General features: G+C 51.8%; 1 protein-coding gene across 1 annotated transcript in view; it reads left to right on the top strand.

Moving 5' to 3' along the window:
* Nucleotides 1-12,580, top strand: part of SNX29 (sorting nexin 29) — a 524,651-nt gene extending 512,071 nt beyond the window's left edge. The window contains exon 20 of the mRNA XM_065892522.1: nucleotides 12,451-12,580. Within this exon, the coding sequence (XP_065748594.1) occupies nucleotides 12,451-12,580 (130 nt within the window). The remainder of the gene's footprint in view (nucleotides 1-12,450) is intronic.
* The last annotated feature ends 4,805 nt before the right edge of the window (nucleotides 12,581-17,385 follow it).

Here is a 17,385-nt window from a genome sequence, read left to right as displayed (position 1 = left end):
TGTGTTGGGTCCTTCTCTAGGACTCATTCATTCCACAAATCGTCCTTGAGCACTACTGTGTCATTGTCTCTACATGCTGGGTTACAGCCACGAACCAGACCCACATCAACATAACACGCCAAGTGACAGAGCAGAGTAGCGGGGGAGAGGTGGGAGGTGGGCGGTGGCAAGGAAGGCAGCACCGAGCGAGCGCGTCCCAGAAGAGGGAAGACCTGGAGGAGATCCCTGCAGGCTTTGGGGCGGAGAGACGGTAACTGCAAAGGCCCCGGGACAGGCGTTCACCCAGCCCCCGCTGCGGAGCCCCAGGCAGGGAATGCAGTGAGGAAGGGGACGCCCAGTCGGGCGTGGCCCGGGAGACCACTAACCATTTTACTCGGCGGTCGGTGAGAGACAGGAGATTTTGGAGCAAAAGGGTGCCGCAGTCGGGCTTGTCTTGTTAGCTGGATTGCTCAGCGCTGGAGGACAGTAGCAGCAGGCTGGACACGGGAGGGCAGGTAGGGGGGTTCAGGCGAGAGAAGACGGTGCCTGGGGTCACGAGGCCACCTCCCCAAGAGCAGGGGCTCTGTCTGCTACGTGGCACGTAGTGTGGCTTGAACAGATAGCAGAATTACTGAAAAACCTAAAACCTGTTTCTTTGTCTTCTGTCACGTGCTCACTGTATCCCTTCCCTGTGTGCTGTTGGGCCGTAGCCTCTTCCTCGTGCGTTTGTAGGAGCCCTGCACACATGCTGGACATTTCATCCCCCGCCCCTCGCAGTCTGTCTGTCACGTAAGGGAGTCACGTTTCGCAGTCTTTTCCTTTACGTATTTCTGCAGATGGTATTAGGTCTGTTCCCTCCACGCCGAATTTTATGCCACTTTAATGTTCTCTTTGCACCCCTACTGTCATAACCACTGTAGCTTTTGCCTGATGGGACAAGCCTGGGTGATGCTTTGGACGCAGTTATTTTTCTTATTACCAATGTCATAAAAGTACTACTGCCTCCACTTTCTATGAGAGAAGGGAATATGGATTATTACTCGTTTTCCGAATTGAATCACAGAGGCATTCAGCGGCTTTCTCACGGCCACATGCTGGTACTTTACAGAGTCAGGTATCAACCTGGGGCTTTCTGATTCTGAGGCCTCCTCCTCTGAGTTGGGTGAGGACAAGGTCTGGCGGGGATGAGCTTGGCGTTTGCAGGCCACTTTGACCTCACCCAAAAGGTTAAGCAGACCAGGCACAATTCTAGGCACTGGGGTTAGGTTGGTAAAGATGATACTTCAGAGAGTGACGGGTACTGTAAAGAAGCTAAAACAGTGGCGCATGACTGGCGGTGACTTGAGTGAGACTTGAAGGAGGACTTCCGAGCAATCCAGGCGGTCTCAGTACAGCTGGAGGTGGTGAGGGTGAGGTGTAGCCCTGGTAAGGATTTGACTGAATGCAGAGGGGAGCTATGGAGGTGGGGAAATAACGGGATAACTTTGACGAGTTGCAGAGGAGTCAAGTGGAAGCAGGGAGAACACATGGGAATATGTCGCGAGAGTCCAGGCAAGAGGTGATGGTGGCCAGACCTAGGACGGTCACAGTGGAGTGGAGAGAAGTGGAGTATCGAGCGTGTGTCTACAGGTAGAACCCAAAGGGTACGTGGATGGATTAGGTGTGGAATGTAAGGGAAAGGGAGAAACCAGGGTGATGTGTTCGGTCCTGGTTTGAGCAGTGGGGTAGGGAATTGCACCATTTACAAAAGTGAAGACCAGAGAAGGAACAGAAGTTGGACGGGGAAATCAGAATTCCCATTTTGGCCACATTCAAGGTAGGAATGCCTGTCAAACATCCAAGTGGAGATGCCAAAAAGTCCAAGGGGCCCATTGACTCTGGAGCTTGAGGGCAGTCGGAGCTGAAGCGTAAATATGGGAATCCTTGGCATTCAGACGTACGTGATGCCGTGGGTCTGGACGAGATCCCACCTAGGCACTGTAGACAGAGACGAGGAGAGAAGCGAGGCCTTGGGACCCTCCACAGTTTAGTGGCCAAGCAGCAGAGTCTGGAGGAGCATCAGAAGTGGATGGAGATGCTGCTGGGGGGTCAGGGTGACCACTGGCTTTGACAACGTGGAGATAGCCAGAGGGGCTCGAGGCCAAGGAGGGCTTTAAGCTGAGAGATACCAGGACATGGTGACATTTGAAGGGACGGTGCAGGAGGGGGCAGGACAGGGCAGGGCCAAGTCCTTGAGAAAGTCCTGAGGGAACTGCCCCTGGGCCCCATGGAGGGCTTGGCCTCAAGTAGGAGCAGGGATAGGTGATCCTGTGTCACAGGGAGGAGAGGAGCCCCCCGGCTGCTTTCTGGGTGACCTGCCAGGCAGAGCGTCCAGGACGGAGATGGTCTGAGAAGAGGGAAGGAATAAAATAGTCACTTCAGCGAGAGAGGGAGGGGCCAGGTGGGGAACTGGGGCAGGATCGTTGGGGCCTGTAGGGTTAGCCGTGAACCGAAAACGCAGCCAGCCAGCCAGCCAGCCCCGTCTTGGGCTTTTTCCTCTCTGGTCTGCTGCTCGCCTTAACCAGGGTAGAGTTTGGCCAGGCTTTATGATCGGGGAGAGCACCGCAAGGGGGCGGGCAGTGATAAGCATGGAGATGCGATGAGGGCTGACCTGTGCCAAGGGGATTGAGAAGGGGTCAGTGGCAGGATTCAGAGAGGGGGTGTTGAGGAGGGTCTGGCAGAGGAGGTACTAGGGGGAGCAAGCAGGACAATGATCCAGCCCCTTTGCGGAAGAGCCTTTCAGGTAGTGGTCCCCAACCTAGGACATGATGTACAGACCTCCTGAAATGTCAGCCGAGTCAGCTCAGGAGCCCCGGAAGCCCCACGCCAGGTAACAAGGAGCTGTAACTGAAGAGGCTCCCAGCCAGGCACCCGGTGCAGCCCCGCTAGCATCACGGCCATTTGTAACGATCAGAATCTCATCTATCATGGTTTGTAGCCATGAAGTAATGAAAGCTGATGTGTCTGGGCTCACAGGTAGGCAGCGCGGTGTTTGTATGGACTTGTGCGATCTTCCTGGCAAAAGGGTAAAACGTATCTTTACTTTTTTAAATAGCATAATTTCTCCCAGAGATACACATGCCCCCATCCACCTGTCACTTTCTGTCCCTTCCCCCCCAAGCTCGGCCACTCCCTGTAATCCAGTTTCCAAGCATAAACAAAACCTGCTCTCACTTCCCCCATCTGATCGGTCTTGAAGCCCTAGGGATGCTCTCCTTCAACACCTTTGGATCATCATCCCCACCCCCGCTGCACTGCCACTGCCCCGTCTCGGGTCTGTCCTCAGGATCTTTCTCCCAGGGGGGCTACACCAGCCCCACAAGGCTCCCTGTCTCTGGGGCTCATCTCTGTCCTATGGCTCCCGGGCCCCGTCAGGAGATCTTTAGAAGCTGTACCTTCAAATGCAGCCCGCAGTGAACGGACCTGTTATAATTACACATCGTCACTGTCACGACTGTTTTCCAGGCCACATCACCAACATCTGTGGCATTCCATGAACAGAATGCCTTGATTTAAAAGAACATCAGATTTCAAAGCAGGTTTATTTAGGAAGTAACCATTTTCATATTGAAAGATCCACCATAAGAAACGCACATAGAAAATGACCTGAAAAATCTACACTCCTGCACTAACAGTGGTCGTCCACGGAGGGCAGGATTACAGGCTATTTCTGTTCCCTTCTTCACACCTGCATGTATTGGTTCCATTTCCTCCCCTACCATGAGCCTGTGTCGCTACTCTTTAACGTCTGTTAATGATGAGAGGGTTCTCTACATCCTCTGCTTCCCTGTTTACCATCATTTAACTCGTGCGTATTCAACTACCAGGCCAGAGCTTGGAGTAGAAAAATTTTAAGCTAAAATATTAAAAATCCGTCAGCAGAGAGCAGCAGTTACATCAGAGCACTACTGAAAGCACGTGCGAAAGATCTTGAGAATATAATACGGGATTTACTGAAATGGGGTTTGTGGTCACCTGGTGACAGATGCGCGCTCCGCAGTTCCAATTGTTTCCAAAGGTCAGACGGTCTGTACTGAAGGGACAGCCTCTTAGACGAGTACCAGCGGCCCCAGCCTGACTGCGTGGTCTCCTGTGTCATCTAGTTGTGGGCGCTGGGGCCAGACTGCATGTTCAAGACCAGCCTCTGCTCCTCACTTGCTCAGGGGACCCCGGACAAGTGGCTTCTGCGCTTTGATGTCCCCAGCTGTGAACCACTCCTCCTTCACAAGGCTGGCGTGCAGATTACATGAGAATTGGTGTAATTTTTAGCCCAGGACCTGACAAGCAGTGGTCCCCCTTTAATCTATCCTAAAGGGTTAAATCACCAAGTGCTTTATTGGGGTCAGGAACTGTGAGGACCCAAAGAAGAACCAGACCAAGTCCTGCCTTCAGGGAACCCTTGGTACTGCCACGGCCATTTCTGGGTCACATCCACCAGATGGTGACACTCTTTAGACCCAGGTCAAACTGAGGGACAGGAAACAGAGAGGAAATGCCACATAGGCCTCCTTCCTCAAATCCACAGGGTACAGCGCACAGAGAGAAATCTTCACGGATGTTAGCAGAGTGACGGAGTGCGTGGGTAGAGGTGGGTCCCCATCGTGTGGTCCTGAGCCTGAAGGTGTGCCTACGAGCCAAGTCAAAGGCTGACTAGCCTGGCGCACCTTGACTGATGGGGGGGGCGGGGGAAGGGCAAGGCCTCCCCTCCCATCCCACAGACCGGAGGGCACGAGATGCAGGGTGTGCACATCCTGGAGGCAGTTCTCCCAACTCCTGCAAACACAGGCTTTGTCAGGGAGCCGGGTACAGGAGGACGGCAGCCACATCTTCTACAGAAGGCCGCTCAGTCCCAGCTGTGTTCCAGGGTCCAGCCCAGCAGCAGGCGTGGCCCCTGCAAAGCCACCCTCCCAGCTGCAGAAGGCAGCTCCCAGCAAATGGAATATTGACCGGCCCTTGAAAGCCACTTTACAAGTGAAATGAACAGCAAATCTCTCCTCATGGTCATTTTCACTGAGGAGTGGTTGAGACCGACGGATCAATGTCACCGGTGTGCTGGGGACGGAGACGCCACGGCAGTGTGCCCCAGAGGCTTATTAAAAGGAACTGTCCCCCCTGAGGCTCCTGGCAGAGGCCACCTCCACAGACACGGACTCCCTTGGCACCTTGATGGTAGCCAGCAGTGGGGAGAGAGTGTTGCTGAATGCGTCTGAGGGACGGAAGACCTGACAGGAGGAGGGCGCTCCAAACATCCCTGCCAAATACCCATCTCTCTTCCATCTCTATAGATTTTTAGGGCACCTGTTCCAGAAAGCCTAGTATGGTCTCTTCAGAGAAGGTTCCTTCCTCTGCCTTCCAGCCTCCTGCCCCCAGGTCAGACAGATGGAAGACCTGAGTTATGCTGCAGAAAGGAACGGGAGGTTTTGAGGTATATTTCTGTAGTTTTTAAAATCTTTGTAAAAGCCTCTGTCCACTTCCCTTGATATATTGATGCCTCAGTCATCAAAGTTCTTAAGATTTTGGTGGCCAGACTTTGCCTGTGCCTCTTTTATTTCAGTGATCTAGGGGCCCTGAAAGAGCCAACTCTATTCCTATTTGTAACAGACTCAATAAATATGTGTTGAATGATACATGAGCAGTAGAAAGGACCAATATTGTGCCCATTTCACAGATCAGAAAACTGAGTCTTGGGGAGGTTATAGATCTTCCTCAAAGGTCCTAAGGTGTCTAACTGAAGGCACACAGGTTTTCTGACTTTGAATATGGAGCTTCTATTACTCCACACGGCCTTTGGAAGTCTATTTTTATGGTGGAAGTGGGGCCTTTCTTGCTCTCCACACTTCCCTTTTCTTGTCTGCAAAACTGGGGTAGACATACCTCCTGCATTAAAACAGAATCGGGTGGATCAGGAACGTAATTTTACCTTGCTCAGTGGTTCTGCTCCTGCCCAGATCCAGAGCCACCAGCCTGCTTTATTATAAACACACAGGCCGGAGGAAAGAAGAGCTTCTCCGTGGCCTGATTCCTATCGATGGGGCTGGGTAAGAAACGGCACTATTCTCCGTTAAATCTCACTAGTGCACGAGGCCAACAAAGGCTGTGAGCAATGAGAATTTCAGCCTGAGGACACAGAAATGTGATGGCATGCACGGTGGCAGCTTCAGTGAGCTTTGGTGTAAGAAAAAATCAGTGGTCCTTATTTAAGGCTCTCCTTGCAACCGTGAGACCTTCCTGCTTCCCTGGAGCTGCATGTGCACAGCCCTGGGCTCTGCTGATGGACCTCAGTCCTGGGGTGCATGTGGCCTTGGCCCTGGCTCTCTCCTAGAGGGAAGGGACCGGGGAGAATCCCAGCTCTCTTTCCCATTCAGAGCAGGCTGCCATCCTTTTCTCCATCCACCCCGGACCCGTCACCTCCCAGTTTATACTTACCAACAATCCCATGCCTTCAGATACTACTGTCAGACCATGTGAAATTGCCGATACTAGACTTATTTTTTGTTGTTGTTTTTGTGGCAAGAGGATTTAACCTGAGACCTTCCGCCTTCACAAATTTTAAGTGTACAATACAGGACTGTTGACTGTAGGTAGTGTTGTACGGCAGGTCTCTAGAGCTTATTCCTCTCTTTCTTAAATTTAAATTTTATATTGGAGTACAGTTGACTTACAATGTTATGTTAGTTTCAGTTATACATATACATATAGCCATTCTTTTTCAGATTCTTTTCCCTTATTACAAAATATCAAGGATAGTTCCCTGTGCTATACAGTAGGTCCTTGATTGATTATTTTATATATATTGGGTTGGCCAAAAAGTACCTTGGGTTTTTTATTAAAAATAAGACATTTTTCATTTTCACCAAGAACTTTATTGAGCAACGTATTTACCCTTTTGTTCTACTACTATCTGCCGTTTTTCGGGCAACTTCGTAATTCCATCTTCCCAAAACTTTGTATCTTTCTGAGCAAAGAACTGTGCCAGGTACCTTTTACAGTCTTCCAGGAAATTGAATTTTTTTCCATTAAGAGAATTTTGGAAAGATGAAAATAAATGGAAATTCGAATGTGCAATGTCTGGTGAATACGGCGGATGAATCAATCAGAACTTCCCCGCCAAGCTGTAACATTTTTTGCCTGGTCATCAAAGAAACATGCGGTCTTGCGTTATCCTGATGGAAGATCATGCGTTTTCTGTTGACTAATTCCGGATGCCTTTCGTCGAGTGCTGCTTTCAGTTGGTCTAATTGGGAGCAGTACTTGTTGGAATTAATCGTTTGGTTTTCTGGAGGGAGCTCACAATAGAGGACTCCCTTCTAATCCTACCATATACATAGCATCACCTTCTTTGGATGAAGGTCGGCCTTTGGTGTGGTTGGTGGTGGTTCATTTCACTTGCCCCACGATCTCTTCCATTCCACATTATTGTACAGTATCCACTTTTCATCGCCTGTCACAATTTGTTTTAAAAATGGACCGTCTTTACGTTTCAGTAGAGAATTGCTTGTGGAAATACGTCAAGAAGGTTTTTTTTCACTGAACTTACGTGGAACCCAAACATCAAAGCGATGAACATAACCAAGCTGGTGCAAATGATTTTCAGCGCTTGATTTGGGTATTCTGAGTATGTTGGCCATCTCTTGCGTGGTATAACGTTGATTGTTCTCAATTAACGTCTTGATTTGATCGCTCTCAACTTCAACTGGTCTACCCAACCGTGGAGCATCATCCAGTGAGAAATCTCCAGCACAAAACTTCGCAACCCACTTTTGACACGTTTCATCAGTCACAGCACCTTCTCCATACACTGCACAAATCTGTTTTTGCATTTCAGTTGCGTTTTAACCTTTGAGATAATAAAGCACGATATGCTGAAAATGTTGTTTTCTTCCACCTTCAATATTAAAATGGCTACACAAAAATTCACCGATTTTGATAAGTCTCCTTTTTTTAAGTGCACGCTGATATGACAGCTGTCACATACAATCTAACGAAATTGTTTCGAATGAAGTTAAAGACAACTAAGTGCTACTAGAGCCAGCTTACGGAAAAAAACCGAAGGAACCTTTTGGCCAATCCAATAGTAGTGTGTATCTGTTAATCCCAACCTCCTAATTTATCCCTCCCCCTCAACATTTCCCCTTTGGTAACCAAAGTTTGTTTTCCAAGTCTGTGAGTCTGTTTCTGTTGTAAATAAGTTCATTTGTATCATTTCTTTTACGTTCCACATATAAGTGATATCACATGATATTTGTCTTTCTGTCTGACCTACTTCACTTAGTATGATAATCTCTGGGTCCATCCATGTTGCTGCAAATGGCATTATTTCGTTCTTTTTTATGGCTACTATTCCATTGTGTATATATACCACATCTTCTTTAAACATTCCTCTGTCGCTGGACATTTAGGTTGCTTCCATGTCTTGGCTATTGTAAATAGTGCTGCAGTGAACATTGGGGTGCATGTGTCTTTTTGAATTACGGCTTTCTCTGGATATATGCCCAGGGGTGGGATTGCTAGATCATATGGTAGTTCTGTTTTTAGTTTTCTAAGGAACATCCATAGTGTCCTCCATCGTGGTTGTACCAGTTTACATTCCCACCAACAGTGTAGGAGGGTCTCCAGCATTTATCGTTTGTAGGCTTTTTGGTGATGGCCGTTCTGACCAGTGTGCGGTGGTACCTCATTGTAGTTTTGAATTGCATTTCTCTAATAATTAGCACCGTTGAGCCTCTTTTCATGTGCTTTTTGGCCATCTGTATGTCTTCTTTGGAGAAATGTCTGTTTAGGTCTTCTGCCCATTTTTGGATTGGGTTTTTGTTTTTTGACAGAGTTGCATGAGCTAGCTGTTCGTAAATGTTGGAGATTAATCCTTTGTTGGTTGCTTCATTTGTAGATATTTTCTCCCATTCTGTGAGTTGTCTTTTCATTTTGTTTATGGTTTCCTTTGCTGTGCAAAAGCTTTGAAGTTTAATTAGGTCCCAGTTGTTTGTTTTTATTTTGATTATTCTAGGAGGTGGATCCCAAAAGATATTGCTGCGATTTATGTCAAAGACTGTTCTGCCTGTTTTCCTCTAGGAGTTTTATAGTATCTAGTCTTACATTTAGGTCCTTAATCCATTTTGAGTTTAGAACTTATTCATCTTATTCAACTGCAACATTATGCCTGTCAGTTAGGAACTCCCTCCTTGCCCCTCCCCCTGCCTCTACTAACCACCATTCCAGGCTTTGGTTCTCCAAGTTTGACTATTTCAGATGCCTCATATAAGTGGAATCATACAGTAGCTGCCCTTGTAACTGGCTTATTTCACCTAGCATAGTGTCCTCAGCATTCATCCATGTTTTCACATGTCAGAATTTCCTCTTTTTTTTAAAGGCTTGAATATTCCATTGTATGGATGGACCACATTTTTTATCCATTCACGGAGATTAGGTTATTTGCACATCTTCCTTGTTGTGAAGAGTGCTGCGGTGAACATGGGGGTGCAGAGAGATTTCTTCCAGATCCTGATGTCTGTTCTTTTGGATAAATACTTATTCTACCCTAGAAGCCTTGGCTCAAAGCCAGCAAGACACTTGCCTAAGGAAACGCAGCTGGTTAGTGTCTCACGTGGGGTGAACTCTCCTGCCGTTGCCACAGCGCTGTGAGGGCCGAGCGATCATCATCCCCATGTGGCAGGCAGCCCAGGGCACGAGGCTCAAGGGCAGCGAGCAGAGCCCGTTGGCGGGGGACCCGAGGGTGTCCTGGCTCAGAGGCCCCGCCCTCACCCGCTGCGCTACTACCCACACAGGTGCCTTTGGTGAAACGAAATAAAATACCAGAGTCCTGGCCCCGCTGTCTCGTAACTGTCCCCTCGCGCCAGCCAGCCTCCCGCCTCTCCCGGGCCCTCCCAGGAGCCAGCTCTGGGGACCACGGGCTCTGGTCACTGTGGGCAGAGGTCCTCCTGGCCTCACACATCGTGCCCAGTGATGACAGCAGCCACAGGCACAGGGGCAACTGGCTGGACCCCTGACCCCGGACAGTGTGAGGGGAGGCCAGTGGTTTACAATGACCTTTACACCTGAGCCCACCTGCACACTTGTAATCAACAGCCCCTCCCAGGGGGGCAAAGATTCCTTCCAGCATCGTCTGCCCATCCTCTAAGCGGCGTTCGGGGATAGAGAGGCTTTTGGTAATGTGTTTGGGAAGAAGAGAGGGCCGTGGCGGCTTTGGGCCCGTGGCCAGTGTCATTCTGAAGGATGTACCCAGAGGATTTAGAGCAGCTCCAGCTTTGTTCAAGGTCAGATGCTTCTCTTCCCTCCATGTACAGAAGATAACCACACCCTGGCTCCCATGGGAGAAGGTGGTAATTAGAAGGATTTTTCACTTTATTACCTTACTGAGATGTCGTCCCAAATGGGAAATGAGGGACATCTCACTGAGCACAGTGTCTGGGTCCCTGAAAAGGCGTGAGGTGGCCATTTCAGGGACCCCTGCGGGGACCATTCCTCTTTGGATATGATCCATTCCTTTGCCTATCTGGACTGCGCCTGGAGACAGCTGGTGGTGATCCTGGATCTGCCACTTACTCGCTGGTGGCTGTGTCCTCCCTGAGCCTCGGGGCTCAGCTCTAGCTGGGCTCTGTCTTCCCTTGCAGAGTCCTCTAGGACTTGCGCCCGGAAAGCCCTTGGCCCAGAGCCTGATGCCACAGAGACAGTCGGGATGTGCGAACAACCTTTAATCTTTGTTTTTTAAAAGCGTTTTGTATCAGTGAGATATTTATTATCAACGTTTTCTCTTATTTCTCTATTTTCTGTCAGCTGTGATCTCACCATTTAGAGGCAGTTATTATTCCATTACCAAGTCGTGTTGATTCTACTTTCTATTCAAATTTCAGTCTGTGGTAGACAAAATGACACCCCCCCCAAATTCTGCATCCTAACCCCTGGAACCTATAAATGTGTCCCCTTACATGGCAAAGGGGACTCAGTAGATTTAAGGATTGGGGCAGAGGGGAGATATCCAGGTGGGTCCAATGTGATCACAAAGGTCTTTATAAGAAGGAGGCAGGAGGGTCAGAGGGAAAGAGAGTGGAAGATGCTGCCCTGTTGGCTTTGAAGATGGAGGCAGGGGCCACGAGCCGAGGCAAGCAGGTGGCCTGCAGGGGCTGGGAAGGGCCAGGAAGGATTCTCCCTTAGAGCTTCCAGGAGGTACACCTTGAATGTAGCCTCATAAGACCCATTTGGGACTTCTGGCCTCCAGAACTGTAAGACAGCACAGCATGTTGTTTTAAGCCACCAAGTGTGTGGTAATGTGTTACAGCAGCCGTGGGAAATAAGACAGAGTCCGCCACCTCTGCATTCACAGCCCCAGCCCAGGCTTCTGCACGTGCCTGGAGCAGCGGCCTTGGCATCGGGCACTTACAAGTGCAATCAGATCATGGAGCCCCCGCCACCGAGGGCCCTCCAGCAGATGCCCTTCACCCTCCAGCTGCTCCCTCTCTGCCTCCCCCCGTGCTCCAGGTGCCCAGAGCCTCCTGGCCCCAAGCTTCACCCAGGCTGGCCCCCTACACCCACTCTCGGGCACTTCCTGCCATGCCCCAGGCTCCCTGCTCAGGGAGGCGCTGGTGGCATTTGTAACCTAAGTCTTTGAACGTGTGATGTTTTTAACCCTCCTTCTGACTATGAGCTCCACGGGTCCTGAGAGAATCCGTTTTGTTCACCATTTATCCCCAGTACCTTGCGCAGTGCTCGGCCCACATGGACGCGCCAGGATTCACGGAGTAAACAAATGTATCCTTCAGGTGTTTTCTGTACACGGCGGGGTTACAGCCTCCCTACTGTGCTTTAACCTGTGTTGGAATCATACGCCCTTATGGGCTCATAAACGCACTCCCGTGCCCCTGTGCGTACCGGCTGCTGCTGTCTTGCGGTTATAGGTGTTTTTTCACCAGTATATCCAGTATCAGTGATGCTTGCATTGGACGCACAAGTTGTTCCGTATTTTTGACTCTTTTACATACTGCTGTCGTAAACGCCCTTACAATTGGACCTTGGCAGACATAATTCCCTCTCCTGTGTTTGTGCATCTTTTATGACTTTAAATGCAGTGTTCTCCCAAGCATTTTCTTTCTTGGACTTTGAAATGTGCCTTTGCTGGAAGATCAATGAAGACAGTGAGAAGACAGCCGGGGCCAGAACCATCTTTCGTTGACTTAAAAGCGGGTCCAGAGCTGCGGCCCCAGAGCTGTGCTGGGCGCTGTTGACGGACAGGAAGTTCACACGACAACGTGGACGCCCCTCCCCATTTCTCCACGCCGCTTTTGCCACCCAGCCAGGCAGCAGCCATGCCCCGGAGGCCACTCGCACCGTCCACCCCACCCCCAGCCCCTGCTGCCCTGCCTGTAGCTATTTGCACTTGGAACCCTGACTTAACCCGATTCTCCCCGCTCTGTCTTACAGTGACGTCACCCCTCCCGGAGAACCGCTGACCAAGAACAGCCGGCCCAAAGTGGCTTCCCGCTTCCCCAAGCTGTCCCGAGGTCACCCCAGGGAGACGCGCAACGTGGAGCCCCAGAGCGGCGACCTCTGACCTCAATGGCCACCCAGACTCGGGCCCTACGTGCTGCGCCAGCTGCCTCCACCCAGGCCACGGCAGCTGGCCCCTTCCACCTCGGAGGGACAACCCTGTCCCCCCGGTGAACCCCAGAGAGCACACCTTCCCCGCTGGTCCCGTGACACCCTGATTAAACTGGGCCGTGTGAGAGCAGGGCAGCTCCTCGCAGGACAGACGCAGACATGTGGGCCCTGCTCTCCCCGGGCCCTGCCCTGGGCCATGAGGGCCAGCCGTTCCCCTCCCTCCAGCTCAGGGGCCAGCAGGAGGGTGGGCGCTGGATCGGGCTCGGAGCCCCCTGGTTGAGATGCACGAGTCTGATGTCTCAGTTGGTCAGAAGGTTCATTGAGAAACCCCCTCTTAACTCTTGCCCCTGTGGGAATTTGAATGACTGGTTTGGGGTTTTTTCCCCGTTTAATGTAATTGCCTGTTACAACCTATGGACGTGAAGGGTTTGGGTGGAGGCTAGTTCCTTCCCATGCACTCCCCACCAGTGGTCAGCAGACACCCTAGTTCTTGCCACCGTGCTCCAGGGAGACAGTCCCGTGGCCTTTGTGTGAAGGAGCCATTAGAGGGATGTGGAACTGTGGTTCTTGGAGAACTTCCCTACCTCCTTATGGTTGGTTCTGGAAGGACCAGCCCCTTTAGGAAACCTGAGGCCCCCTAGGCCCATGTGCACCTGGTCAGGCCAGCCAGCAGCAGCAACCCAGTGACCTGTATTGGAGAGCTCTGGGCTATCCAGGAGTCGGTGGCCTTGGCCTCGAAAGCCTAGAGGAGAGCCCTCAGGCTGTTAGAGACTCAGCTCCGGGAAGCATTCCAGAAGGTTCTGTGGACCTCGGGCTTTCAGACCTGGCCCCGGGGCTCCCAGGCGCTCAGCGTGCCTGTGAACTTGGACACAAGTGTCCACCCTGCACAGATCATGATCATCCCCTAAAGACGAGGGTGTGCAACACAGCCTCTGTCAGCCAGCATGTTCTCAGCGGGAGCGGGGCCCTGTGTGCCCGAGACCAATCCCTCTGCTCCTCCCATGCAGAGCGGGGGCCCCCCTGGCAGCTCGCCCCATGGGACCAGAGCCATTTAGCCAGCTTTAACATCCAGAATCATGGAACTTTCTCCCACCCTGGGCAAGAGCCATCCTTAGCTGCTGATACAAAGAGAGGCATTTTCTGGGGACAATAGCCGGCATAAATGTGTGTGAAAGATGGTCGGTAGAAGGCTAGGGTGAGCGGTGTGGGTAATCATTGAGCATTTCCTCGATAGCGGAAAACTCAGGAAGGAATGGCCTGGAAGGTTTGTGTTGCGTGTTCCTCCCATCAGCCAAAAGGAAACTCATCAGAGCCGTTAAGCAGAGCTGAGATCATCTACGCACAGCCCTCCAGAGACTCGGAGGAGGCCCGAGTGACTTCTGAGGGAACATTCTGCCAGGTGAGCCAGGTCCAGGTGAGCGAAACAAGCCGGCTGTTCTCCACAGATGGAGTGGGGAGTGTCTGGGGGCCCTGCTGTCAGCTCGTGGGGGTCAGAGGACCCGAGGGACCCTGTGTCCTAGAAAGGCAACGTGGTTTCTCTCTTCCGCGTGTGTGCCGACGGAGCCACTGCACGTGCACTTTGTTGGAATCCCGAGTCCCACAGCGCTGCCTTCAACACAGAGCCCTCCTCGACCAGATCCTCCAGGCCTGTCTGGAAGCTCCAGCTGCCCCAGATCCCAGCCCCCCGCATTTGGGTCCCTCCACAGCAGTCAGTTTGACGCCAGCTGACAGGCTGCACAGCCGGATCTGTTCCCAAGGTGTCTCCTCTCCGGTTGTACTAGACCCAGAATGGAACCACTGCCCCGACACCCCCCAGGGCCAAGGGTTCCAATCAGCCAGCCTTTTCTGGCGCCTGACCCAAAACACATCTGAGTGCAACTCTGGTCTCGCCTTCTCCAGCCACCCCACCAGGAGCCAGCTTTGACATTCTGTGCACGGAGTTAAAAAAAAGAGCCAAAAAAAAAAAAAAGGCATCCATAGCTACGGCGGACAGATGCTGAGCTGGGAGATACAAATGCACTCGCAGCCCATATTTAAAAAGGAGAAACTCTGCCTCCCCATTTTTTTTTTTTTTCCTGTACGCGGGCCTCTCACTGTTGTAGCCTCTCCCACTGCAGAGCACAGGCTCCGGACACACAGGCTCAGCGGCCATGGCTCACGGGCCCAGCCGCTCCACGGCATGTGGGATCTTCCCAGACCGGGGCACGAACCCGTGTCCCCTGCACCGGCAGGCAGACTCTCAACCACTGCGCCACTAGGGAAGCCCTGCCTCCCCATTTTTTAAAGCTTAATTATTCATGGAAAACTTGCCCTGTTCTCCCAAAATGTGGATTGTAAAAAGCATGTTCCTGGGGGCCCCACGGGGACCCTCCAGGCTGCTTGCTCTCTGTACCTCCGTTTTCGTGATCCTGCAGAAACCCTGATCTTCAATTGCTTTGATTTCAGCTCAGACATGCATGTGACATGCACATTACAGCACCTCCTCAAAGCCTTAACTTCGGAATCACATGGAATGTTCTGCAGTGATTAGTCCATCCAGCTGCTCAAAATACTCCTGGCCTGCTCTCCAGGGTGGCGGGATGGACTTAGAAGGGGCAGACCCCCCAGCTCCTAGAGAAAGAATAAAACGCCGAGGTCCAGGCCGAGATCCAGGACAAATGCCAGCCCCTGAGGATGTGTCATCATCTGCCCATCAATCCACCTCCAATTCAGAGGGTGGGAAATCCCCTGGGACCCATCGCGGGGGAAAGACAGCCCTTCAGAAAGGAGCAGTTGGCATTGCTTCTCTCTCCTTGATCAAATTAGAAGATTGTTTGGAGCCTCCAAAGTCGGCGTCTGAGAGAGGAAGCCACCCCCCATTCTGAAAGGAACTGAAGGGCCCGTCTCTCAAGACGGCCTTGACCCTCTGGTACCCCACCTGTACGGGGAGGGAGAGGCCCCTCCAGGTCCCCTCTGCAAAGCCAGGCTGTCTGCTCAGGGGCGGCTTCAGCCAGAATGGGCCGCAGCATCAGCCGGGTCCATCTCTGCCATCATCTTGTTTGCTCCCTCCTTTTCCCCCAGATAAAGGAGACCCAGGAAAAGCAGGGCTGGGTAGAGACATCTCTCCTTAATAGAGAAAACCAAAGCTCCCAGAAGGGCGGTCCGAGGCTGGTGTAAACCTCGCCCAGAAGCAAGCTTTCCCAGCTCCTACTGCAGCTGGTCTGGAATCCTGGCTTGAAACAACCCAGCCTCTCTCCACAGTCAGGCCCTGGGGGAGGCGGCGGCTTTCCTGGAAAAGGCTGTTAAACCCCACGCTGGTCGCCTTTAACACCGTCACCAGGCCCATCCAAGGGCTTCCTGGCTACAAAAGGCATCACCTGATTGAGCTGTAGAGACAATACCATCTTGTGAGACCTGGCAAGGGCGTGAAGGGTGAGGCGGAGGGACGCGGACCAGTGTTTGTGGACAAGGTCTGGTCACACAGCATGGGGCCTACTGAGATGCGTTCTTTGATAACCGCTGGATTTTACAGGCTGTGCTGTGCCTTTAAAACAACAGAGGCAATCAGAGCTGTTTAAGTCTGTCCCTGGGATTGATAACAGATGCAGCTAATGCCCAGAGGCAGCAGGCACTGGAGGCCCAAGAATTAATCCCCAGGTTTTGGGCTCAGAATCAGGAAACAGGAGTGAAGACCCACCCGCCAGCCCAGTTGATCCGAAGCACTCCTAACATCCTGAACTAGGGCTCTGCGGCCCGGGCGAGCCGGTGGCCTTCCCTCCTCTTTTTCTCCTATTCCCTCAGGACACAGTTTGCCCACTGGGGGACCAGGTCACAGGGTTTCAGGCCTTGGTCCCCCACACCATCTGCTCACCCTCACAGGGGGTGCCACCAGCTGGCCCCTCACCTGGAGGCCAGGCCCTGACCTCGGGCCCCGGCAGACCTCCCCTAACCAGTCACGTCCGGCATCCTTCCTTCATCCCTCAGCCTGGCAAGTTGGTACCAGCGCCCATTCATGGGAGGCGCTCTCCCCCAAAGGGGCACCTCGCCTGGGCATGTCACTGACAGTAAAGAACAGGCTGGAGTCTCAGCCTCAAGCTGCGTGGGCATCCCCCAGGACCTGCAGAGAAGGACCCTGCCTGGGAGCATCAGATCGGCTAAGAGGCATCCTAGAAGAAGCACGCCCTGCTCAAGCTTCAACCCCAAAGGCAATAACTACCTTGACCCTGTCTCGGTGTTTCCCTCGGGACACTGCCACCCGCACTGGACCTTCCCCCAGGCTGGGCGCTTCTGGCACGCAGGCATCTGCTCACGAGCAAGGCCTTTTGCAACGATCATTTTTCACAATATTGTGTATTGTTTCATTAAAGCTAACATTAAATGTTTGCCGTTCAGAGTGGCTTCTGTGCTAATTTTGCACAATTGTAGCACTGTATATTTTATCTAACATTCCCATGCCAAAACATTCATTTTTCATGTTTCCCTAACACGTGGTCTTGATTACGTTTCCAAAATAAAACTTCGGCTACTGGATCGATAGAAGTGAGGGTGGAGCCTTGCCGATCTCCGTGCTCTGAGCAGAGCAGCTGTCGGCTCATCCCACAGGGACTGAAACGCCCCTGCCCAGTTCGTGGCGGGATTTCTGACCTTCCCTTCCGCCATGCCCGTTGCCTGGATGGGTAGTTCTCAAGTCTGTTAAGGAGCCCGCCCTTTCATCTCTGAATCCTAATAACTGCATTAAATGGGTTTCCTTATCTACCCAATCAGTTTAGGAAGAGAAGT

This window comes from Phocoena phocoena, chromosome 15 (genome assembly GCF_963924675.1).
Source record: "Phocoena phocoena chromosome 15, mPhoPho1.1, whole genome shotgun sequence".
NCBI classification, from domain to species: Eukaryota; Metazoa; Chordata; class Mammalia; order Artiodactyla; family Phocoenidae; genus Phocoena; species Phocoena phocoena.
The sequence above is the reverse complement of the archived record's forward strand: the minus strand, read 5'-3'. Positions and strand labels throughout refer to the sequence as shown.